This window comes from Haemorhous mexicanus, chromosome 6, assembly GCF_027477595.1.
Source record: "Haemorhous mexicanus isolate bHaeMex1 chromosome 6, bHaeMex1.pri, whole genome shotgun sequence".
Taxonomy (NCBI): Eukaryota; Metazoa; Chordata; class Aves; order Passeriformes; family Fringillidae; genus Haemorhous; species Haemorhous mexicanus.
Window position 1 is genome coordinate 9,347,846 of NC_082346.1, and position 25,719 is coordinate 9,373,564.

General features: G+C 42.9%; 1 protein-coding gene across 1 annotated transcript; it reads right to left on the bottom strand.

Annotated features, from left to right (window-relative positions):
- On the bottom strand, positions 1-17,000 carry OVCH2 (ovochymase 2). The gene is given in 17 exon segments (XM_059848127.1): positions 1-561; positions 1,422-1,529; positions 1,531-1,565; positions 1,838-2,028; positions 2,634-2,820; positions 3,450-3,538; positions 3,905-4,028; positions 4,785-4,878; positions 5,272-5,390; positions 5,714-5,854; positions 6,271-6,285; positions 6,288-6,400; positions 6,500-6,590; positions 7,343-7,366; positions 8,462-8,557; positions 8,560-8,622; positions 16,973-17,000. Coding segments are annotated over 17 exon segments (1,800 nt in total). The 3' UTR covers positions 1-279.
- Between the last annotated feature and the right edge of the window lie 8,719 nt (positions 17,001-25,719).

Consider the following 25,719-nt stretch of genomic DNA (forward strand, 5'->3'; position numbering starts at 1 on the left):
TGATGATCAACAAGTCTCAGTTTATTGATTTAACATGCGTGTTCTTATAACAATGATAATAAGGCTCATACATATTGCAAAACTAAAGCTCACTATTGGTTCGCCATAAAAGGCTACCACATACTCAGAATGCCTATGTTTTCTCCCCTCACTACCTAGTCTCTGCTTCTGCATCCCGTTATCGTATAACTTCTTACTCAAGGATACTGTGGCCTTGCCCAAGGCCTTCTGCTAAAGGCCTATTGTTTTACCAGCTGTATTTTATCATGTCCCTTCTCTTCAAGCCACATCTCCACAAAACTCTCCACAATTTAATGGTTGTTTTGTTGGGTTTTTTTCATACATACCACTACTATTAATATTCTTTTTGATCCAGTCAAAAAAAACCCTAACATTGGTGTATTCTCTTGGGTGGTTCTTCTTTCCACATCCCAAGCCCCAGCCAGTGATTCCATGGAGAGTGTAAAACCCTGAGTTGTCTTCTGAAGGACAAACTAATGGGCCTCCAGTATCACCCTGTGAAAAACGCCAATCACTTGTTTTTAACATTTTAAAAGTTGAATAATAATAAAATGGTTATAAAAATAGTAATATAATTAGAGTAATAATAATTTGGACAATTAGGATTAGGACAATATGAGACAATAAGAACAAAGAGTTACAGATGGTCCAGGTACCTTTTCTGGGCAAAATAAGCCCGAAGAAGGACCCACGTTAACAGAGGATTAACCCTTAAAAGCAATAGCCTGTTGCATATTCATACACCTCATACATGATGCATAAATTCCATTCAAACACCGGATTCTGTCTGGTCATCGTCAGCTTCTTCCTTGGAATCCTGATGGCATCTTCACAGCTGGGCGAGGCTGGAAGAAGTTCGTTTCTTCTGATAATGGAGCAATAAATTCTTTTTCTCTGAAAGATTTAGGTGTCCTGTGCCTGCTATCTCGGTGCATGTCCTCTCTTTAAAAAAAGTATCTTACATAGTATAGTTTTTATTTTAACATTATGTTATAACCTAAAATTATATTTAACACACTACTTAAGAAAATTAACACAGCATAACTTTCTAACATAACACATATAATATTCATTTTAATATTTACAAAAAGCCAATCATAAAATACCCATTTTTCACAACCCTGCACAACGACAAAGGAACCTTGTCCCGAGCCAACATCACTCCTGCTGTTTTTAAAATCTCATTTCAGCAAGGAGAGGTCCCAGCTGCTCACGTGCTTGGGGTTTTCCATTTTTAAAAGACAAAGAAAGGCACAACCTTTGTTCAAGGGAAGTAACGCTTTTTGCACTATGGATAATTAAGATTTGACTGCTAAGGAGTATTTCTTGTTTGCAAGAAAACAGGTTTGGGAGGCTTTACACTTCCCTTTCTAGAACCCACCTGGCCTAAGGGTAACTTAGTTCTTGCCTTCCTCCAGAGGGAATCCTGCACAGATCATCCCCAGGGTCCCCTTCCTGGGAAGCTTTATGTAATAGCTCTAACATATGTCAGGTGCCAGGATGGGGACCTTCCAGCTGCTGCAGTTTTTTCCCCTTTTCTCTGTCTTGAATTAAAACACACCATCCAGTAGAGGCATGAATTAGTGGTTCCAGAAGGAAGCTTTACTCCTCTCCTTTTCAAATGGTCTCAGTCTAAATTACCTGATTTCCTTCCTCCCACCCACATCCCTTCATGTCTAGCTGAGCTTACACAAGTGAAAACTTTTTAACATGTCTGTTCTTCAAAAACTAACATATAGACAGAAGGACTGTTTCAGCACAGAATGTGGCATTTAAAACACAGCCACAACAAGCCCAAGCAGCAAAGACTGCATACCTGCTTCAGGTGCACCCCACCCTGTGACCACACACATCCTCGAGGGCTGCAGCACCTCCTCCCCGACAGGGAGGCACACTGGGAGCACGGAGGGGGTGAATTCCAAGAGCTCAGCCAGTTGCAGCAGGGCAGTGTCAGAGTCCAGAGTGGTCTCATTAAAATTTGGGTGTATAAAATACTGCTTGATTGACCTTTTCTATGAAAGCAAAGACAGCAACATTTTCTGAAAGACTTGGGAATGAGAGGCTTTAAGTAACTTTGGTTTTGTAAATTTCCAAGATGCCTTAAGAAGGGGACACATTTAAAAACAGCTCCAGAAACCACCAGCTTTCTGATATTAACAAGTCAAGATTATGCCTCTGTGACATGGAACAGGGAACATGCAGAAAACTCCATCCTGCAAGGGTAGGAAGAGAGTCTTGGAAAAAACATTTATCCAGTGAGCAAAGTGGCAACTTGTACCCTAATCTTTCTTTCTTGGTGACAGTCACCAGTGAGCACAGAGACAATACACCTCTCACTCCCACATCCTCTGGGATTCTGAGCTTTGGAGCTCAGTGAAGGCAGATCTGTGCTGATAGGCACACAAAAGCTGTTGTGTAAGTGCAGATTAGGATCAGCGTTCAGGCTGTTGGATTGCTTCATCCTGGAGAATTTGGGAATCACATTTACATTAAAAACTATTATGAAAGATTGATTGATACAAATCAATCTGCTGGATGGAAGCAGCAGGCTGCAGGGACACGCCGTGCAGTTATGGACATTCCCAGGGAAGGGCTCATCCCACTGCACTCACCTGGAATGAAGGCAGTGGGCTGCTGTGACAACCTATTCTTGGGCAAGGACTGCTCCTCCACAGATGTGCTCATCTGCAATTTGCACACTGGCCTGCCAAGGCCACAAGTAGGGCACAGCTTCTTCACCTCCAGTTATCCTACTGAAGAGGAATCTGGGCTGATTTGAAGGCATTCCACAAGCACCCTCTGAAACAGAAAGCACCGATGTTCCAGGAAGTCTTTAGAGGTTAGGTTAAGACTGGGAGAAGTAAAAAACATTCCAGTTAAGGGCAACCCCACAGCTTTTCAAGCTCCACCTCCCCCTTTTTAGCTAAATCTTCTAATTTCCCTCATTTAATAGGATCCAAACGTATAGACCACCATGAGGAGATGATTCTAGCAAAAACAAAACTTCACCAAGATGAAAGCTACCATTTACCTTCAGAAGTTTTAGCCTCAAACCTACAATGAGTAGGGACTCATCCAGTTTTCTATAGACTACTAGAGGGGGAAAGGGCAGCTCTAAAATGCTGATTGTTATTTTCAATTACTCTGTAGTCTTTGCAATTGTTTTCACCAAAGGAAGTAGGTGTAAACTGACATACAAGCTGAAATGTTATTGAATTGCTGTACATCACTTAGCAAGATGAAGGAAACAAGAAAAATTAGGTTCTGCTAAAGTCAAAGCATGTAAATGCCACTGTGCATATTTTTATTTCCTCAAAATATCTTACTAAAAAATCTGGACCAACTGCAACCATTAGGTATTTTGAGAATTTATAGTCCAAAAGGTACTCTCCATTCCCATGAAGAAAGCACAACTGAGGTTGTCTTACCTGTTATAACCTTTATTTCTTCTTCAGTAATATTCAGGTTTTCAAAAACTTCTTCTTTAGTTGAATTCAAAATATTTAAATCTAGCAAAGGAGAGTGGTGAGTGTGTTAGCATGATGCCTTGAGTAATATTGGTATTATAGAATAATTTTTGTTTCCTTATATATTTTTGTAGAAGAAAGAGTTTTCTGTTGTAGGGATGTGTGCTATTATAGTATTAAAGTGCTCTTTAAAATGTGCCACAAACACAGCTTCCAGGTGTTGGCCAGATTCATTGTTTGTCTTCACCACTCATTAGGCCTTTGTTTAATGCCTGTTTTTTCACTGAAACAATTTGTTAGATGAGACTCTCCTAGAGCAAAATAATTATGAACAGCCAATCCACTGAAAAGCCCTTTGTGCTGCCCCAAGGAGGCATTTCCCCAAGTTTCTATTTAGGTTTCTGTTTCCTTTTAGATGAACAAAGGAGACTGTAGCTCTGAATCCTCCAAAGGTCTCTGTTTCATCAGGGTGGAAGACAACCAGCATCATAGCAGAGGAGCTTGGAGCAGGTGCTGGTAGGGCAAATCCGCAAGACTCAACTGAAAATGAGAAAGCAAAGGCTAACTAAAAAATTAACAGGTACTTTTTAATCCTTCTCTCTTTCAACAGTGAGGGCACAATATTCTGTATATTCCAGCTTTCAGACAGGAAGGTAAAAAGTAACCATGACCAAGAGATAAGCAGGCTGAGGCTGAAGGACTGACCTATTTCTGGCAGCCTGTTCAGAAGTTTCTTCATCAGAACAAGGAGTCTCTGGCATCATTCCACAACAGTCTATCGCAGCATCCACAAAATTCCTTACAAATGAAACACCCCAGCTACCTGAATTTCCCTAGTCTAAGCACCAGCTTCAAGCAAGTGATGAAAACAGTTTTTTGGGATAGGATTTCCTCTCATTCACTATAAACCAAGTGGCAAAAATTTAAAAATTACATGAATGATGCTCTGGAGTGATGAACAGCTGGACTGTGAAAAGAAGATGTCTTGGGTGTTTTGTGTGTGATGATTCCTATAGACCCAAATTACTGTGCTATGTATTTTTTTCACTGGAACCAATTCAGAACTGCATTTCACACAGAATTTAAACACTCAAAAATTGTTCACTTCAATGTGGCTTTGGGTCTGTAAGTTGAGAAGAATTAGCAATACCTGCAAGCATTTTTCAAGGTACTGAAACTAGTACTATAACATTACCTGAGACTCTACAAGTAAACTTTATTCACACTGGACAATAGGGCCAGTGAAAGTCATAAAATAAATAAAACACCCCCAAAAAAACAAATCAAAAGTCAAACCAATTTCCTCCTCTTTTCCCACATCTTCATACATATTCATGGCATCATAGGAGCAATCTTCACTCTCTTCTACTTCCAAAGACTAGTATGCAAGCTTTAAATTAAAAAATGAAAGAGTGAACCTTGTTCTGAAAGTCATACGGAAAGAATTCAAAGATCTACAGGGTCTTTAGGATTGTGAGTGATTCCTGCAAGGTTTGGTTTCTGTGACATTCAGACCTCTCACAGGTGATACATAAATATTACATTTTCTAGAAGAATCTGTCATGATGAAATTTAACCCAGGAAATCCTATTTTACCATAACCTAAAGGACAAACCCAAACCTATCTGTCTTTTGGGATGGATAGTGATTCCTCTTAACTGCATCCAGCAGCATCATTCATGCTCATGTTGCTTGATCTTGTTTGTCCTTAGCTGCGTCATTTCTCGTAAACTGAGTGGTGCCCATTTCCGTCATGTAGACACAAAAAGAATTCATGTTATGCCTTAACTACGTGGTCCTCTGGAGCACAGATAATCCACTGACAGCCTGCCAGGTTGCTGTAGTGCTCTGGGTAGTGCACACTCTCCAACACTCCTTCAAGGAGGGACTCACAGCCAGCAGCTGGAAATCCAGGCAGACAAAAATGGAAAGGAAAGCACCAGCTGGAAATGCTGTCAGAACAGGAACATCAGGAGTTCTTTGAAGACTCAGCAGGTGGCCCTTGGGCCCATCCTTATGGTTGGTGAACTGTTGTGCACAGAAAAACCAAACACAATTCTCCAGGATGTGTTTTAGCCTCAGCTGCCTCCCTCAAGGTCCCCCCATGAAAGCATCATCCACACAGAAATAACACAGGAATTTCCTCTGGTTTATTTTCTCTTGACATTTTTTTCCAGGTCCCCACCCAAGAATGTAGGCAGGCACATTACTTGGCTTATACTTACCAAGAAGAATATCTGATGTAAGAGCTTTGTAGGTAATGGAAAAACCAGTTCCATAATCCTCATCATTAGAAACAAATTTCAGCCTTATGCTATTGGAGCCAATCAAAAGAGGTAATGGAAGATCTCCTCCACAGAATTTCCCTGAAACATAACATTAGAGAATAATTACTGTTTAAAGCCTTCAGTTACTTGAGCAAACTTGCATGTACCAGTTTTACTACTTTGCTATAAAATTTTAGGATTAAAGGGAAATTTCCTATTCATCCTTCTACTTTTCTTATTAATCGATTAGCCCAGATAAATTCATTAAAAATTGAAAATGATTGACACCAGAAATGTGATACAGTTCCCTACCAGGCATTTTCCAACCTCTTCCCCTCCCACACTCTTTTTCTTTTATTTCAGATCCTGTGTCTCAATGCATCAATCAAGCAAGTGAAGCAATCAACCACCACCTCATTGGGTGCCCTTGCTGTTAGAATAAGGAGTACTCTGACAGGTTATAGTCTTTTCCAACCTGAATGATTGTTTCAAAGAACAGGGGAACAAAAACTCACCCACGAGTCTGTCAACTTTGAATAGACTGATAAAGAATCATAGTCACTGAATGTTTCTGGCCAGAAAAAGTGGGAGAAATGAAGCCATAAGTAATTCCCTTCTGGCACAAATAGATTCCATACACACAATCTGGAATAAGAAATCAGTTCCCATTCATAAAAATGCAACCAAAACCTACACGTGTATGGGAAATATTCTCTGGGGGAAGACTTTTTTTTCTCTGCTAACTGATGGTTTTGATAGAGCTGTTCAGGCCTTCCAGGAAAATGTAATTCCCCTTCACTCTTGCAGAGTTTGACATCCTGAACACTACAAAACACTGTGAGTTAAATCATAATGGAAGGAATTAGATTTGACACATATGCAATCAGCTGTTCCACCAAAATCTCAAACATCTGGAGGATATTGTGAGACAGGGTTGCTCAGCTGCGCTTTGTTTCTGCTGACAGACTGATGCTGTGTCTTCTCTTTTCTCTCTTTTATTTGAAATTCTGGTAAATCAGCTTTAAACCCCATCATCTGGGAGCAAGAATGAAGCCCTGCCAATGGACTCTCATTTTTTTGTAAATGGCAGCACTTATTTCTTACCTTAAATAAACTTTTGGCTACATGAAGATTTCAGTAGAAATAATTTTCAGTGAGGAAAAATGGATACCCCAGAGCCTAACAAAAGTGTTCATGGCAGCCCATCTGAAATAATGCCCTTGGTTATGTTACAGCAGGAGACTTTTGCAAGTTCAATGTGCTGTTAAAAATTACTTTAATAAAAGAAGCAGAAGCTTTCCTCTTTGGTCAAGTGTCAGCAGAAACACAACACCACAAAAATCATTTCCTCTTGCCCTCCCTTCTGTTTGCAAGGTGACCCAGTGAGAGCAGCATTTATCAACAACTATGTAAACACAAACAAAGGAGTCAAATACTTATTAGATTATTGCACCTGCAGCATCCTGGGAAAACCAATAAAAAAGTGGCAAAAATGTTTTCAAGAAGGTTTCTTCCTTTATAAATTCCAACTATTTTGGGGAGGGCTTTTTATGCTTTAATACAAAATGGGGAAAGTAATGTACTCACCTGTGGAGCTTTTCACTTTCAGAGCTAATGAAGGAGGGATAGGGAAGGGGGAGGAAAAAGTAGATTAAATTACTGCAGTTTCATATTCACTATTTACTTTTGTCTGTGTGAAATGGCAGTTTTGTACAGCTGGCACTGAGGCAACTCCCAGTGGTTTTGGGGGACACAGTGTCTAAAATAAACTAGGGCTTGGAATCAAAACTTCCCTGCAAGTTCAGGGAATGCTGACATTGGAATAAACATTTCTGGAGTAGCCACTCCAGAAGGAACCATGCTTTGACAGGCCACTACTGAGTCTGAGCAGCACTTTTTCAGAAGCTAAACCCTTTTCATCTTTCTCTGACATTATGGGTGTTCCTTCTTTGAATCATCAATTGAAGATGGTTTCTAATAGGAAATTTTATTTTTCTCACAATTTTTTTTTCTTCTCATTGGCTAAACCTCTTAAATAACCCTCCCTCAGTTTTTCAGTTCTCTGTGTAAGTTTTAACACAGTCTCCTAATCCCTTTAATGAAATAAGCCCAAACTAGAAGAAAATGTCAATTCAGTTCTTATAACTCTCAGTAAAGGTCACCCCTGCCATTTATATCTCCAGCTCCATGACTTTGGCAGTGGTGCCTGATGGTCACATACTGTTCCCCAGCACAGAGGGAACTCATGGCCTTTTGGGAAGAGTGAGCAAAAGCACTTCTGAGCATGACTTGTCCCCATGTGGTTGTCAAATGTCTGATCCAACATGTTTTAGTTGAGAAAAATGACAAGTGACTTCAAAGAAGTGCACATGGAATCCTTGATACTTTCAACTGGTGAATTTCCACTAAAAACAAAGTAAAATTCCAATAAACATGCGAACTGGCTAGCTGCATGAAAGGATCATTCTGGAAAAAAAAAAAAAAAAAAAAAAAGAGTCCAATTAGGAAGTAAAGTATTTACAATTTGGTTTTGACAGCTGCCTGTCAGTAACACTTCAAGGGACTGTGAAATGCTGCAGTGCTTCAGTGCTTTTACAGGAAATCATGTAAGTGCTGTATCTTGAGAAAAGATAAAATTAAATAAAATGTTCCGAGACAGAGGATTTGTCACAAGCAAGGGATGCATTACTGTGGGGACTTAATTACCAGCACTCACCATGCTGAAGTCTGGGAATATTCCCAGGGATCCTCTGTTGTAATGTTTGTTCTTCTCACTCCCTCTCCAGCTGCAGGCACATCCCATCCCCAGGAGATGACACCAGCAAGGCTCTAGGCCCCAGGCTTGCCTTGACACAAAAGAGGTCTCCCTGGAAAAAAGCCCAGCAAAATCCCAAGAGCCAGAGCTTGTACAGTGAGCAAGACTCAAAGAGTTTGTTGGGGTCTCTTTTATGCCTTACTAAAAACCTGCAACACAGGGGACAGTGAGTTTTAAAAGACCTGTAAAGGCACACACATTTTTGGGGTGTTTAGTCAGGATTGTCAAGAAGGGGAGAGACAGATTAGTTCCCTCATGGATTCATCTCTGATGTGCTTGAGCATGTTAAAAAGAGTGAGAAACAATGACTTAACCTTTATCCCACTTCCTTTTCTTCCTGTAATCCAATTCTTTCTCCTTTCATCCTCTGGATCTTTCCAACATTAATTAGTTAATCAAGTGTTCTGAAGTTAGAAAGCCCTAAGGATTATTGCACTGGGGTACATTGCAAAATTGCTCTCAGGAACCTGTCCTACAACTCATACAATAATTAATATGGAATCATGTCATTAAGTGCATTGCCCCATAGGGGACTTTTGAAAGAATTCCTACATCCAAACCTCCCAGTTTACAATTAATTTGTTTACTTTGTTTACAGTGCCAGCTGTGGTTCTGCTGGCGCAGGGATCCTGGGCAAGGGGGGGAGTTTTCCTCTGGAGCTCCAGGGCTGCTGGAGATGGGCCTGCTCTCCCTCTGGGAATGCAGGGCAGAAGAAAGCTGCTCCTCTGGGAATGCAGTGGCCAAAGGGTGCTGTGCTGTTCCCAGGTCAGATTGTATCCAGGTAGGAATGCTTGGCTCCTCCCCTAGGCAGAGTATCTCCCATGGGATGATGGAATTTTATCAGCCATGCAGGGATACTCACTGGCCATGGACAGAAGAGATCTCCTGGAGGGAGGATTGGCTGTGGGAGAGATAAAGAAACCTGCCCCATGAACAGAAGATAACTGCCCCACCTCTGACAGATGGGAATAGAATACACCCCCCCATTTCCAACTACAAGTTTACAATGTTGTTGGCAGCATGCTCAGTGTTTGTTTGGCCAAGGGCTTCCCAATAACTATCCCCCCAATCCACCCTCAGTGACCACCCCAACAATCATTTATGTGTTCATTCAATTCTAGTTTTTCATTCTTTCCCCTGCCAGTCAAACCCAGCTTTTATTCTGAATATGCAGCTTTATAAGAATTGAATATAAACCCTGTCCTAGAAACTTTGAATTGCAGTTATTTGGTTTTGTTTTTTTTTTTTTTTCTGGTGTAGATGCAGAATTTATTATGAGTGCGGTTGTCGTGGTTTGAGGGGAAATGAGGTTTTTTTTGGGATGGTGTGGTCACGCCAATCGGTGTCCAGATTTTAATATTGGCACCTGGTTTGTCCACTGAGGGCATGGATACGCCTCTGAGAACACAGGGGGTTAAAAGCTGTGAACTCCCACTGGAAGTTCCTTTTGAGTTCTGGCCCTGGACCAGAGGAGACCTCCCCTGTCCAGCTCCTAGCTGGGCAGGGGGGAGGGGAGCCATGCGGCCGGAGGGAGGTAGGCCAGGCCTGGGCCGAAGGGTGGAGGAGCATTGCACTGCGAGGGCTTCGGGCAGCCATCCCCCATTCCCCCCCCTGGAGGGAGAGAGAGAGAGCAGCCTGTGCCTGTGATAGCGCGGCTGGAGTGAAGGAGAAGGGGGGTTGCCCAGCAGGGCAGCCAGCCTTCATGAACCAAACCGGCAGAGCCTGGGACTTTTAACCCTTCTTGGGATGATGGAAACCTTGCAAATGCTGATTCCTCCTGGAGTTGGTGAGATTGAGAGAAGTTGAGAAGAATTCTAGGTGGGAGGAGATGATGGAGTGGCCTTTGGCTGGACTTTTCTTGGATAGCTATGGACAGAACCCTTGAGTTCCTGTGACACAGAGACTGCATTCTAGGGGGAGGCAATGGCTCAGAGCCAGGAGAGTGCGGTGATGCGAAGGTGTGTGAACAGAGACGAAGGGTGGAGGAGGGTGGTGGTGGTGCCCTCCGTCTTTGATGAAGAAGAAGAGGAAGATGATCTCTGTTCAAGAGACCCCTCAGCCCCAGGGGGTGAAACATGGGGGGGACAGGTGTCCCAAAAGGAGAGGGACTGTGCTCTTTTTTGGAACTGGACAAAGCATCCTTAAAGGGAAAAACCCTAGAAGCAGCTCTGGCCCATGTGCAGTGGTGAGAGCACTGGACATGGAAGAAGATGTCACGATGGCAAAATGTTCTCTGGGCGGTGCCACACGTGACACGGAAACACGAGAAGTTTCGACTGTTTCCTGGGTGAAGTCTGTGATGCAAGAGGGACTCCTCTCTTCTCGAAGAATTGAGAATTGATTATCCAAAGGGTGGTAACGGAATTAGGAAATTTGGTGGGGGGAGGAGGAGGAAATTTGGAAGGTTTTCATCCTGTGTTCTGGGTGTTTTTTCCCTGTAGTTTTATGTTAATAAAGTTTTTTCCTTTCAGTCGTAAGTTGGAGCCTGCTCTGCTCTGATCACATCTCACAGCAGATACCAGGAAAAGAGGTTTTCTCATGGAAGCACTGGCATTTCGCCAGGCTCAGACCATGACAGCGGTTTTCCTACTAGTCCTGAGGAAATCTCCATTTCTGCCACTTCTGAAACCTGTATCACCAACATGATTCCAGCACTAATCAAAAACTTTTTAAAGCTGCTTTCCGTCAGGGATTCATTTGTATTTTGCAGGGACAAAACAAACCCTCCAGACCCCCAAACCAGTTCCACATAGAGCAGAGCTCTGCGCTCATCCACCACAACAGGAGGGCATAAAATCAAGAATAAACAATCCCCCTGGTTATGAGTGATGCTACATGAGCCACTGATGTGGAATAGAAGATGGAGAAACAATCCAAAGCACATTCCAATTTCTCACAGAGAGGCATCACTTTCTGTGCAGCACCAAAGGGGTCAGACAGAAAAAGCACAGAGGGGCACGTTCTGTCCAAGCTGCACTTACCTGGGATGGCAGAACAGAAGGGAAGGCTGTCCTGTTATTCTGTGTTCTCCTCTTCTGCTACCATTTTATAGTTCTGCTGAAGCTTCCTTTATCTTCTGTGCAGACAGAGGCACCTCCCATCGGGGAGCTGCTCTTGCCCCTGAAACTGGCAGCTTTGGCAGGCAGTTCTGGCAGCACCACTCCTGACCAGCACCACCCTGGCCACTGTTGTAGTTGAGACAGCCACAATACAAGGCAACACACTCCATTTTCAGAAGGCTTCAAAAACCTGTTTTTATTCTAGCATGCATGCTTTTTATACTTTCTTACAAAATTCCTAAGTTTACACTTGGGTCACAAGAGAAAAAGTGCTCATTGAAATAGGCAGTTGCAGGTTTCTCTTCTTTATCCTTCTCTCTTTCTTGGTTTCTATGTCAATGACCTTGGTAGGAAATTCTTTTGGGATAAACATGAATCCTCTTATCAAACCTCTCTGGCTCACAGAACTCGCTGTAAAACCTCTTCCACAATTCCCCCTTTTTTTGTATTTGAGCCACAAACACAACTACTAAGGACTTTGCAGGGACCTTGCAAAAATCCAAGCAGACAGGGAAGACACAAAACAATGATAACAACCAGCAGCAAAATTAACAACCCAGCTTCCAACAGACCACAGGCAAAGGTCAAATTCACCACACCACCATTGATCTCCAGCCACACCTTTGCTCTGAATCCCAGTGCAGAGCTGGCTCTGTGTCCCAAAGCTTTGCAGTGAGAAAAACAAAGCCATGAAATCACTAACTGTCCCAAACTGTTTTAGCAGGCAGAGCCTGTTCCTGCTGGCCCCAAAAAAATGGCATGAATCAATGTTAGTGAGCCTGGGCTGTCCCTTGTTTTGCTGTGCACTGGGAGAATGAAAAGCCTGTAAACCAAAATGTGCTCAGTGCTGTAGAAATGTGCACAGCTGCTCCTTACTGTGAGGCCATTAAAACACAATCATGCACACACCCAAATAAGTTTATGACCAAGAGAAAGCAAGGAATATTGAGAATGCTCATCATCAAAGCCCTCCAGTTGCTTTTTCTGCTGGTTTTGAGGGCTTTTTAGAGGAGTCCAGAGCTGGTGGGAGGGAACACAGGCTGCACTGGGTCAGTGGACCACTGAGATGGCCCAGCTGCAGGAAAGAGGACATTTAATTCTTGGCAGAAAAGTCTCTTCATGTTGCTGCTCCTGTCTGAGGAGGGGGAAAGGTGGAAAATGTCTTCACGCAGTGACAATGCAGAGTTTAAGAGAAGAGGGAACAAGGAGTGAAGGGTACAATGAGCAGCAAATGCTGGTTAATAATTAACCTCTTAAAAGATTAGTAGAAAAAACAAGATTTAAATGGGATTAGTTTTTGGGGGTTTGGTTGTGCTTTGGTTTTTTTTACATACAATGAGCTGTGCTTTCAAGGGTCACTGGTCACATCCTAACAGTTTGCAAGGTCACTGCAGGAAAACTGGAAAACCTCTAAGCTCAATAAAATTCATGGTATCATATTCTAAACAAGATATTATATCTTGAAATATGAAACTTCACAAATCTTATAATTCATGTACTAGTCTTCTGAATCCAATTGTTCTTAACTGCAAGAAGATTAGTTTTAACATGGACTTATTGTATTTATGTTTGAATAGTTGGGAAGGAATTTTGATTTTCCAACAAACTTATTTTTCACCTGTTCTAACCCATTGTAATTCCAATGACTTCAAGTTTTCTGTAACAAAAAAAAAAAAAAAGAAAACAAAAAACAAACAAACAAAAAAGTAATCTAATTCTCAAGGTAAGCCCATTATTGCCTACCATTTCCCCAAAAGCTTGTGAAAGATCCTGAATGGCACCAGCAAAACACCCAGCTCAGTTTTATTATGCTTTAAAAGCCACCATCCACTCTCACATTAAGAGAGGGGAGCTTGGCATTGACCTTTTTAAGTCAGAACCTTCATGTTACTTCAAAGACCAATAAATTGAAAAGCTGAGGGAATTAGGGATTCTCAGTTCTTAAAATCACAGCATGAAGTACCTCTGCAATTCCCAACCATGTTTTTCCCCTCTCCCTCTGTACAAATAAAGTCACATCTCAAAGAAAAACCATGCTACACCTTCACTTGGGATTTGTGGTTTTGGGATTCATGTACTTTTTTAGACCATCAGAGATCACTGATAAATATACCTGACTTGCAGAAGACAAACTACAAGATTTCAGCTCAGCATTCCCACATGAATCCTAGTTAATCTGGTCTTCTAGTTTAAGATTATAGCTAGGTTTGGGTAAAAATTGCAAAAAAAAGACCTACAAACTGAAACTTTGCAATAGCAATGCTCACTGTGGTATCAATTCATTTTCCAGAAAAAATCATATCCACAATTTTTCAGCCACCCAAGCCTTTTTTGGGGAACGGATTGTTTGCCTGAAAATCTAGAAAATAAGTATTTATAAAAAGGTCAGAGACAAAAGTTAAAAGCCACTATAATTTTGAACCTATGTAATTCCATCTATTAATAAAAACAGTGCTGACAGGTGCCTGTTTCTCTACCAAAGACAAACTGACAGCCAAAAACCACAAAGCAAATCCTTCCCGAGTGATCCGAAATAACTGATGAGAGTTCCCGAAGATCTTGCTGATCCTTGCTGGCTTTAAACCAACCCAAAATCAGGCTGCTACCATGAGGGCAGCTGTGCCCCCTCTCCCATAGAAGTGCTGCTGCCATTCCCCTCATGCCAGTCTCAGCCCTGGCCAGGCTCTGTGGAGACCCAAGCTTGTTTTATGGAGCTGGATTTGCTTTTATAGCTGGATTGGTTTCTTGACCAAAGCTTTTAACCAAAAATTGAATGCCAGTGCCAATGCAAAGGAAAAAATTCATGCCCTAGACAGAACCCAGCCCATTCCTTCCACATGTAGCACCCACTTACAATTTAAAGCATCAAAATCCATCATGAAATTCAGCTGGGCTGTCCTAGACACAGCCCTGTCCTCAGAGCAGATCCAGAATTTTCAGTTCTGTTCAAAGCTTTTGACAAGCTTGTGCTCCAAGCTCCTGCTCCTGGTGAATAAATGTGTCTCAGCCAAGTATTCTGAAATGTTGAGGTATCACCTATCACACTCCAGGCATGATGAAATCCCTTTTCTTCAGGGGTGAAGATCCCCAAAGGGCAGAGTAGCTTTGTAGGCTTTCAGCAGCACAGCAGGAGTTAAAAGTCACCCAGTAACTCTGGAGTTTAAAGAGGAAAAGTTGCTCCCACCCCTGCACAGCTTAGGTCTGCTCCACATCCTCCCAAGTATTAGTGAGCCTCACAGTTCAGGTTCCCTTGGATGCAGAGGACTTTGTGAGACTTTGAAAACTTCCTCCTTCTATCACAGCCACCCCAAAACTGAAAAGGATGAGGGTTCTTGCCTCAGAGAGGCCCTGAGTGGTGTTTTATTGCCTCCAATCAACTCCAGCAAGGACTCAGAGGGAGCAGTAGAACTGAAGGGTTGGCTCTTGATAATGTTTTCGCTTCAGCTTTCTACACCCTCCTAAATTCTCCAGCTGGCCCATCAGGGCCCAGAACAAAGTGCACAATGGCAAGAATGCTCAAAGGAGCACTTGGGGCAAGAAGAACCCACAGAAAGCCCCCAAGAAGCTGTTTCCCAGAACATTTGTTCTTTAATTCAGGATTTTGGATATGCATCAAGATCTATTTGCGCTTCCTGTGCAATAAAAAAGGAGCACAATTTTGACACAAAATGCATTTTTTCATCTTGTAATGCTCAATAGTTGATGTACCAGCCAAAAGTCACTGGTAACCAGATATTAAAAGAAGCAGCAGCTGCTGGCCTTTTCCCACTTTTCACTGCAGCTCCATTTTTCCATTGTTCAGTATGTGAGAATTATAGATACAGGCTCAGTTACTTACATCTGGGATGAGCAATTTTCCTTTTTGTAGCTAAGTCTCCTCCCAGACAGAAATTTTACCTTTCAAAGCAAACAAGACCAAAACCAAACAAGGTCAACACATGCAGAAATACTGCAGGCTATGGAGAGCACAATGCATTGATATCAGCCAAAGCTTCCCTTGGATGGAGTCCAGCCTTAAACTGATTAATTAGGAAAGGACAAATGAAGGAAGAGAGAGGGAACAAAATTGTGCTTAGCTTAAGTATTTGCCCTGAATATCTCAAAAGGCTTTGTAAGGACAGATCAATACTAATGCTTTTCAGCTAATATTTGGCATATGGATTAAACAAACCAGCAACATTCAGAAGAAGTTGGTCACTTAACTCCCAGCTTAGTCCCCTTGGGAATGTTTTGTGAAATTCAAAGTCTCAATAGCACAGTGGCAGCTGCTCAAGGTAAACAGAAATATAAAATAAAAAATCCAGTACATCACCTGATTTTTGGAGAGCACAGTGGATACATTTCAATGCTTTTAACATGGGTAAAGATTTACAGTATTACAGTGCTTACAGAATATGCTCAAAATACAGAAATGTGCCATCTCAGGCAGGCAGCAGTGAGATGAATCCTTGCAGACTTTTTCAGAAACATACTTAAAATAAAATAAAATAAAATAAAATAAAATAAAATAAAATAAAATGTATTACATCAGCCTGGCTATGCTGTCAGTCGTGTCTGCAGTTCACATCACATCAAGACCAGGAGGTGAAAGGAGAGAACTGCAGATGACTCCAGGTATCCCTGCCCAGCCTGCTTCACAGTGGGTCCCTCTGCCTTGCTGGGAGATGGAGCTTAGTCCAGAGAGTAAGAAGAGATGAATGACCTGTCAAACTCGCTTTAAAGTCCAGGAGAAGGCAGCCCAGGAGTAATCCATGTATTTGCTCTTGATCAGCCAAGTGAGAGCAGCTTCCCCTGTTACAGGAGTCTTGCCCAGGCCCTGTTTGCTCTATTCCAGGCTTGGTCTCCATGGCTAAATCACTCCTTTTCAATCAGACAATCAAATGCAATCAAGAGCAGGCTCACAGCCCTCAGCTACTGGGACATCAAGCCAGAAAGGAGGAAAGAACAAATTCAAGAAGTATCATGTTCATCAAGTTATTTATGTTGGGCCAAAACTAGAAAGGTGGATTTAAAACTCTTCAAATTTGGGGTATTTTCAGGCTGAAATCTAGGGAGTGGGTTGGGATTGTAGAAGACTTCCAGATACACAGTTCCCACTTTTAAACATGGAAATGGAGACACAGAGAGCAAGAGAGACAGAGGGGGGAACTGCAAAAAAGTTAAAATCAGAACTTGGTCTTCTGCTCCTGATGCTCCCAGAGCAATGTGAGTGTGGGAAGCACAAGGAGCAATCCATTTCAGAGAGATGGGGAAAACCAGGCCAACCAGGATAAATGAACAAGGATGGGATATTTCTTTATTTCCAATTAAAATACAGCCAGCAGCAGGAGCCCCTGCACTGACATTTGTCCTGCTGGTGGGATACACCCATGGTAACCAGCACTGGGAAGGGCAGGAGCCCTGTTCTGTCCCAGCTCTGCCATCAGATGGCACAACAGCACCAGCTCTGTAAAAATCAACATACATTTTTATCGAAAATGATCAATTTTTATCATTTTCCCTTGGCACTGCAAAGCAAAACTCATCCAAACACGGTGAGATGTTTAAAGCCGTGTCAGAAGGTTCAGTTCACACTCCTTTTAAGGCTCTGTAGAAATTGATTTCAGTCTGGTTTTCGTGGTTGCAGAGAAAGCTTAAGGCAAACTGAGGCATCTGCAAAGCTTTCTAACCATAATGAGGAGCCACATGATGCACATCAGTGACACACAGCCAGCACAGATCTTGCTGCAGGGGTTTTGGTTTTGTCTGGTTTTGCCCCTTTTGTGGTCATTCTCAATGGTGAGGGTACAAGGGACAAGAATTTGCAAACCCTTTCTGCCCCACAGCAAACCTGAGCAGGATTCACCCCTGTAGATGCACTGACACAGTGTCATCTGGGTTTAAGCTGTGGACAGCTTAGTATTCTCCAGCTGGATCAATATTCCTATTTTTTCACTTTCATCACCAGACTCCTGCTCACAAGCAGCTTCTACCACTGCAACCACCTGCAGCCACAGGAGACTTGTGGCTCAGGTATTACCAGCAATGAAACTCTGGTTTTTCCTTCAGGGAACAGACTTTGTGCTACAGTAAATGCCACAGCAGGACAAGCAAGGGGAAGTAGAAAACTTTGGTCTTGAAACCAAGGGGATTCCCTGTCTCTGCAACCGTTGGTGTAGCTGCAAATAATGAGGAGGAAATGAGAACTCTGCCTTAAAAATATTCAGTACTTTGAATGTGCAGACATGACTGAAAAAATAATTGGGAAGGGAAGAGGCAAAAAGAGCGAAAGCAAAATGCTTAATAGTGGAGCTACAAAAAAACTTGAAACACCCTTAATTTGTTTGTAAGAAACGTGATCGTGCAAGCTGTGAAGCAGAGGCATGGATGTACAGCCAGCCCAGCACATGCCTGCTTTGGAAGGGATAAATTTCAGCTGTCTCAGCAATATTTGGCAAAGCTGACAGAGCTTAAGTGTGCAGGTTCCTCCTGTCAGGGCTGCAGTGACAGGGCAGAGCGAGCTCCCAGCAGCACATTGCAACAAAACCATCACAGAAGAGTCTTAAAAGCTTAAGAAAATGGAGTTAAAGGAGTTCCAGGGCCAGGGTGAAACTGCAGTGGGTGGAAAAGTGAACTGTGCCACTGGTTGAGTCTCTTAAGCAATTCAGGCAAGAGCTGGAGGCCTCTGAGGAATGTCACAGAACACCACAGAAACCACACCGTGCTCAGAGACAGGAAGGCTTTTGCCTTTCATCAGCAGCTGTGAGGCGTTCACACCATCAGCAGCAGCTGAAACCATCAAATTCTTTGCAATGGAGTCCTCCTAAGGCAGGCAGGTGAGTTCTAGTGCCAGCCCCCTTTCTTGAGGACACTCATTTCTGCCAGTGGCACAAGGAGATTGGTCACCACGTTTATTCCTGGCTCAAAGACACCAAGGTGAATTCAACCAAGGCAGACACATTATTAAGGTAAACTGGACAAGCTTTGCTCTCAATTTGTTTACACCAAATTGAGAGCAAGAGACAGAATTGAAAGCAGGAGACAGAATTACACCACTACAAATTCTGTGCAAGCTCAAGACTTCATGGCCATGGGGGTGGTGAACAGCCCTGTGCTGAACGTGCAAGAGCTTTGGCCAGTTCTGTAAAAATCAAAAAGCCAAAAAAACAGCCACACAACAAAGTAGGCAGCAAATACTAACTCCCTGCAGAAAAAAAACAGCTGAAACACACTGAACAGCAGTGTTTCTTTCACAACTTTGTGCACAATGCAACCCTTTTTATGTAGGAAATGCCATGTCAAGCCCTCAGGGCTGCTGCTCACAAATACTGCAGAATCCTGTCATTTTGTGCCACTCTGTGCTGGTCTACATTGAATTAGCACACACCACTTTCTGCCCTGTTCCTTGCCCTGTTGTGGTGTGAAGCTATATCCTGTCCCTCAGCTGTGCCAACTTCTTCCCTCCCTTCCCCCTGCCCCCTTGCCTTCTTCCTAAGTGCTGTCTGTCAAGTTCCACATTCCAGTAAGGGCGTCGTGTGATTGGCAGAAGTTCAAAAGATGCTTCTCAGACCTGGGGTCATTGGCCTGTCCAGGTGTCATTGTCTCCTGAGACCCTCCCCCTCCCACCTGGTTGGTGGCTCACCTATCCTCTCCCTCCCCACTCCCTGTGGGCTTAAAAGAGACTGAAGCCATGCAGTCTGTATTCTGTTGGAGTTGTTACCGAAATTCAGAACTCTGTCACCCTGGAATAAACTCTGGATTTAACCCTCTGGAGGAATCCGCTCTATTTCTCTTCACCATCGCCTGAAATTTTTCCACTAGAGGTAAACTGAGTTTCTACTTTGCTTGGACTCATTCTGAGTGCCTAACTGCCAGCCAGCCAAAGGTGTCTCTGAGGTGAAACATCCACAGCTGCTACCTTTGAGCACTAGGGCTGGACCAGCCCAGGCACGCTCCACCCGGCAATATTGGGATTTTTTATTCCAATAATGCCCTAATGTAATATGTATGGGGAGAATTAGTATTCATGGTTTAGGAACTCTCTACTTTCTCTAGAGTAAGGGTCAGGGGTAAACTGTAGTTTTTGGTATCTTTTCATGCAAAAAAGAAAACCAAACCAAACCAAAAGCCTCAGCACAGAAAGCCATTTGTGTCTGGGCAGGTGGATGAGTGGAAATGGGGTAGGATAGAAAAACAGCACAGCAAACTACAGTGAGGCACATCCTTACCTCCAGAGTAATATAGCACAAAAAAAAATTACACAAAATCCACAAACAAAATTTCACACTCCAATGTTTCTACTTGCAGTGTTAGAGGTCCTCTGTGGGCTTAGTAGAGTCTTTGGCAACTGAACTGCTCCCAGGCAGCAGGAAAGCAAAGGAAAACATTCCTGCAGCTTCAGAACCTCTCTGAGCCTGCAGGAAGGATGCTGAGCTAAGGACTGTGAGTAGTTAACAATTCAATCTCCAATATTGCCATTGTTACAGGCAGGAGAGAACCAGGCAGGAAAGGAGTGGTTACTCCTAGGTGTGCTCAGTGTGAGTCACTTTTCAAACAGGAGAGTCATTCACAGGCTGCAGGGCCCCAGAGCCTCTCCCACGGGCCAGGATTCACCACTGAGCACAGGAAGATTCTGGTTACAGCCTGATTTTCTGGGCTTTCACAGCTTTTGTCACACTTGTGTGCTGTGTCCAGGCAAGATTCTCCTGCCCAGACTGAGTTAAACATAAAATTGACACACAGAGAAAAACTGTCTGCACTTAATGAATGTGGGAAAACCTCGACTAAAAAATCTGGGTGCACTTTAGCTTAAAACTTCTTTAACTGAAATTTTTTTTCATTATACTCATTCATTCCTCACTCTGAAATCCCTAGTACAAGATTCTATTATTAAAGTGATACAATTAAATAAACAGAACTAGGGTTTTGCATCACTTAGTGGTGTATGAGTGGCCACTGCAAAGGTTAGAATAGCAGAAAGGCTGAAATAATTAAAAACAAGAAAAACAAACAAAAAAAATCAATTCAGAACTCCTGAGATGCCACTCTTCTGTTGCATATTTTACAGATATTTTTGACCATCTGGACACTCAAAAACTTCAGTATGTACGACTCCAGCTGAGGAGCTACAGAGGAATTATGAGAAGTCCAGCTGAGGCTTAATGATCTTGACTTCTTGGCCAAGCAAATGAGACCAGAAGAAGCTCCACTTTGCCATAATTTGATTGCTGTTAGCACCCAAAAATCCCAGCAAGCTCTGCAGACTTCACTCTTGCTAAGTTCTCTCCTATAGAGAGCTTATGAGCAAAAAGTGCTGCTTTTAGAATTAAAGCCTAAATTAAATCATCTGCTGCTGTGTCACTTTAATTGGCCAAATGGCATCTGGGCTGGGTGGTTTGCCTGTTTAGACACTGTTTTTCCTTTCAGTAAACTTCCCTTTAACCAGAACACTCCTCATACCCAACAAAATGTGGAATGTAGCAGTTCACAAGAATGATAGAATGGTTTGGATTGAGAGGGACCTCAGGGATGATCCCACTCCAGCCCCTGCCATGGGCATGACCACCTCCCACTGCACCAGCTGGCTCACAGGCCCAGCCTGGCCTTGAATCAGTGACAGGAGTTGGTTTTGCCACTCAAATTCCCCTTGGCACGACATCTGTTCCCACAGGAGATCCCCTTTACTCCTTTTCCCTCATGCTCCTGGGTTTGGGGCCATGGCAGCAGGTCAGTCCTGGCCTGTTTGCCAAATTCCACCCAGCCAGGGTCAGAGTTCACCATGGAAACCCTGGGACACTGCAGAGGAGCTGGGGCTCTGGGAGATGCTGCAGGAACGTGAGCCCCTTGGAGCTGCCTCCAGGAATTCCCACGCTCCCTCTGAGCCCAGCAGAGCCACAGGAGGAACAAACAGGTGTGGGACAGGGAGAGCTCTGCCAGGGCACCCAGCCCCCATGGGAGAGACCCAGGAGAGGCACACCAGGGGGACCAGCAGCCCCTGCTTGTGTGTGGGGGCACAGTTTTGTTTCCAGGAGCAGCCACCACCAGCAGAGCTCCCTGCCCATCACTGCTTGCCCAAAGGTCTGCCCACTGTACAGCCTCACTGTGGGGACACCTTCTCTTTTGGCTCATCCTCTCTGTGCTAATGAGTTGTGACTCCAAAAAACACACCACAGCGACAGCATCTGCAATATTCCTATGAACACGGTACCAGCACATTCCCTCCACCACTGCTTAGCTCTGCATTCCAGCTGGCTTTAAAAATCAAGTCTAGAGCACAGCTCCTACAGAGCTATGGGAAAAGGGAAACTAAATGGCTTTTTTTTTACCCCCTGTGCAGTTACAAGGTCCCAGGCTGTTTTCATTAACTGTCAGGAGAAAAGTGCCTGTCATGCAATGCAACTGAACCTACTCCTGTACTTTGACTTCTCCATTTCTTGCTACCTCCTCAAGCACGTGCAAAAAGCACTTTCAAGCTCTGACACTGCCTCTCTCAGCAAGATCATTTTCCAATTGTCAAGCTTTCAATCCCAACAGGAAAGAAACTACAGCACACACCTTTTACTGCAGCCACAACAGTAACTCTCATGACATAGTTTTTAATTTTTCACACTCTCTGCTAATCCTTCCTATTCACAACTCAATTGCCCTGGAGCAGAACTTATTGACAAGTCATGCTCTTTGTTAATAACTAAACAAGGCCCGGGCTGTAAGGCTCCAAAGTGTATTCAGTCCACCTGTAAGGGTGAAATGGAGGTGAAAAACCTTCCAGCTCCTTGGAGCAGTGCAAATTCTCTTGTTCACCTTGCACTGCAACATTTAAGCTTTTCCTACAAAGATGGACATTGGAAACACTCATACCTTTATATATTTATATATAGAGAGAGAGAGGTGTGTGTGTGTGTGTGTGTGTACACATATATGCTTGTAGAACTTACATCCAAAAAAAGAGAAAATAATGTAATTTAGAGGGCATTGTTTTTATTTGGAAGTTGGCACTAGCATTTTAATCTGCTACTTAATAATGAATTAGAAAATATTTAATTTTAATACAGGCTAAATATCACAATGTAGCATGTAGCCTGCAAAGTGTTAAACTTCAATTAATGTGAAAAGTATTGCCTGTATAGATTATTTACTTAAGTACTTTCAAAGCACAACACTGGTAGCAGGCAGCACTTACAAACAGTTCCCCTGAGGCAAGACTCTGCTTAAGAAGTTAATTACGAGGTGAGACTGACCTGGGCTCTGGTTCTCAGTTCCCAACAAACAACTATTCTTCAGTTGTTCTTCTCCAAAGAAAAAGAAGTGAAAGAACAGCAGTGTCAGGAAATCTGCTCTGATAATGTTACAGTCTGAGTGCATATCAAGGGTAATTGCATGTCACTTCTTCAGAATATTGAATATTGCTTTTCTAGTAAGCTCAATTACACAGCTCAGAATGTTAGTGCACTGAAGTCCAAGCAGAAGCTACCAACCCACATCACGTGTATTCAAATTATTTTAGCCCAAAGATATCCCTGACAGTGGCCAGGAGTCTGTTGTTCAAAACCTGCAATACAATCAAATTTCATTTACAGCCTTTTTACCTTTTATCTTCCCTCAGATAGTTCATTTTGGCAGAAAGGAATTCAACAGCCTGAAACATCACCCTGCAGCAATTTTACATTTAACTAAAACCAATTCCTGCAGGAGCAAAAATTAGTGTTTGCAATAATTCAGTAAAGTGTTTACTTCCCAAACACAATCTCGAAGGCAGTTACAATTTCCACCCTAAAGAAAAGGACAGCAGTAAAAAGATTTTAAGAACAGTGATTTACCATCTACCTTTCTTTTTAACTTTCATTTTCCACTCTTCTTTCAGCCAGATGCAAATACTCCCAACAAGCTCTGCAAGTTTCATTTAATGCAGGTGTCTAAAATCAGACACTTTTTTACCACTTTCCCATTCCTTTAAGCACAAGTGTTTCTTGCTATCATAAGGTAGCAGGGCAGAAGGCTTTAGACAAGTCTCAAGCAGTAATTTCTGCAAAAAGGCTGAAATTTTTCCTCCCATCTTCCACCTTTTCCCACCTGCATTCTGTGTCCATTTCCATCTCTGCCTGACTTCCTAAGGGATCCTGTGAAACTGCTGCCGCTGAAGGGAGCCAGCAACAGTTTCTGAGAAGATGCAGCAGCCATCAGCTCTCAAAAGCCCAGAATAGAACAGAAGACATCCTGAGCAGCAGGGCTGGCAGCCTCAGTTTCAGGTGGTAGCAGCCCTTTCTTTCAGCATCACTTGAGGCACAGCTGAACTCTTCCTCGTTCTGCTCTAAAGCCCCAGGCAGTTACTGTGCAACACCTGTGTCTTTTGGCAGCACCACCTGCTAATAATTACCTGTTCTAAACTCTCCCACCTGGGTTTCTAAAAATAACAAGGTGATCTCAACATAGGAGCCAGCCCATGTGGCATAGGTGGGAAGAGGGATTAAGAGAAAGGTGACCTGTACAAAGATTTCATGCTTTAATCATCCCTCAGAATGCAAGTCATCATCTTCACTGTCATGTTTCAATAGCTTTATGACAGCAAATGCAAAAACCATCTCAGTGTGGTGACAACAACCTCTCAGGATTATGAAGGGTGATACTGGGAGTGTGCAGGTGACACTGGCTTTCCACTTGGGGTGTTTTTTCTGGCTCTGAAGTGCCTGAGGAAATGGCTCTTTCAGGCAAGTTATCTTACCATGCCACCACACTCCCAGCTTAACCCCTAAAGGTGCCTGCCAGAGAAGGGTTCATTGCTAAACCTGCATGCCAAGCACCTGGAAAGCTCCCACAAGTGAAAGGAGCACCTTTTTCCAAGTTGTTCATTCAGCTTCCATGACAGTAACACTGATCACTGCTGGCTCCCTGGATAATAACATTTAAATAAGACAGAAAGCAAAACCCCCAAGTTTCCACCAGAATGGCTAAAGTGACAAGATTGCATGCGTTTAAAACAATGAAAAAAAGAAGTGCCAAGAAGAACTGGCAGATGTTTTTGCACTTAGTTTAAAAAGTTCATTTCTAATTAGTTATTTTTTAGGTGTTAGGACAACCTTTAAAGAGAAAATCACCAGTTGCTTCCATATTCTGCGTCTCTAAGTTTTCAGAGCATTTTTCTTTTTACCAAGCCATATTAAAAATATTTCAGCTCATTAATTCAGACATAACTACTCTTTTCTACCAACAGATTAACTCCTATCAGTACTTTCCCTGCAGTCATGGCAGAGACTGATAAAACAGGAAGATCACTTAAAACTTGCAAACAGGAACTGTTCTCTGTCTCTCTAACCAGAGGACTGCTACGAAAAAGCCTTCACAGAATAGAAGTCCCTACAGTATCTTCAGCCACCAGATGTCCCAAGGAATTTCAAGTCACATTTCCTGCTGTTTGAACTCCTATAGAGGTGCTGAGCACCCACTGGCTCTGAAATGCAGAAAGCACATGGAATGCAGGAACCAGCAAAGCAGCAGCTGCTCTGTCCAGAAGGTGACTTACTGGGCTAAGTGCAACACATTCCTATTAAAAATGGATAGGCTTGGTTTTCAATTAGAGTCACCAAGAGTGGGAGTTACCTTGCATGCTTTTCTTTCCAAATCAAATATTTATCAGAGGAAAACCACAGGTGTCACTGACAAGGAGAGATTAGCTGTGACTTAAAACCACACACCTGGATTGAAAAGTGGTGAGACATGCTCTGCTTGCTAAGTAACCTTAAAAGTGCATGTGTGTTAGCACAGGCAAATTAGAAGCCTTTCATTTGTTTCCAAGAAGTAGAATTTAAGAGTATTAAAACTCCAAAGTTGCGTTTTCCCTAGAGTGCCTGGCATTAATGAAGTTTTTACAGCCAAGAGCATCCAATCTTTTTGTCTCAAGTCAGCTGAATGGGTGGCAAGAGCAGAGGCACCAATGGCAGCCTGGGGTGGAGAAGGAAAACAAAAGAGCCGAGAGTTTTGAAGAGTTGGTTCACTCCGTAAAATACTCCAGTAGCAGGACTTACTGAAGCATATTTAAATTCAGAGCTCAGGTCTTCCTTTTTAAAAAGCTTCTTCAGCAAGAGGACATGGAACCCAAGACCTGGACACGGAAGCTG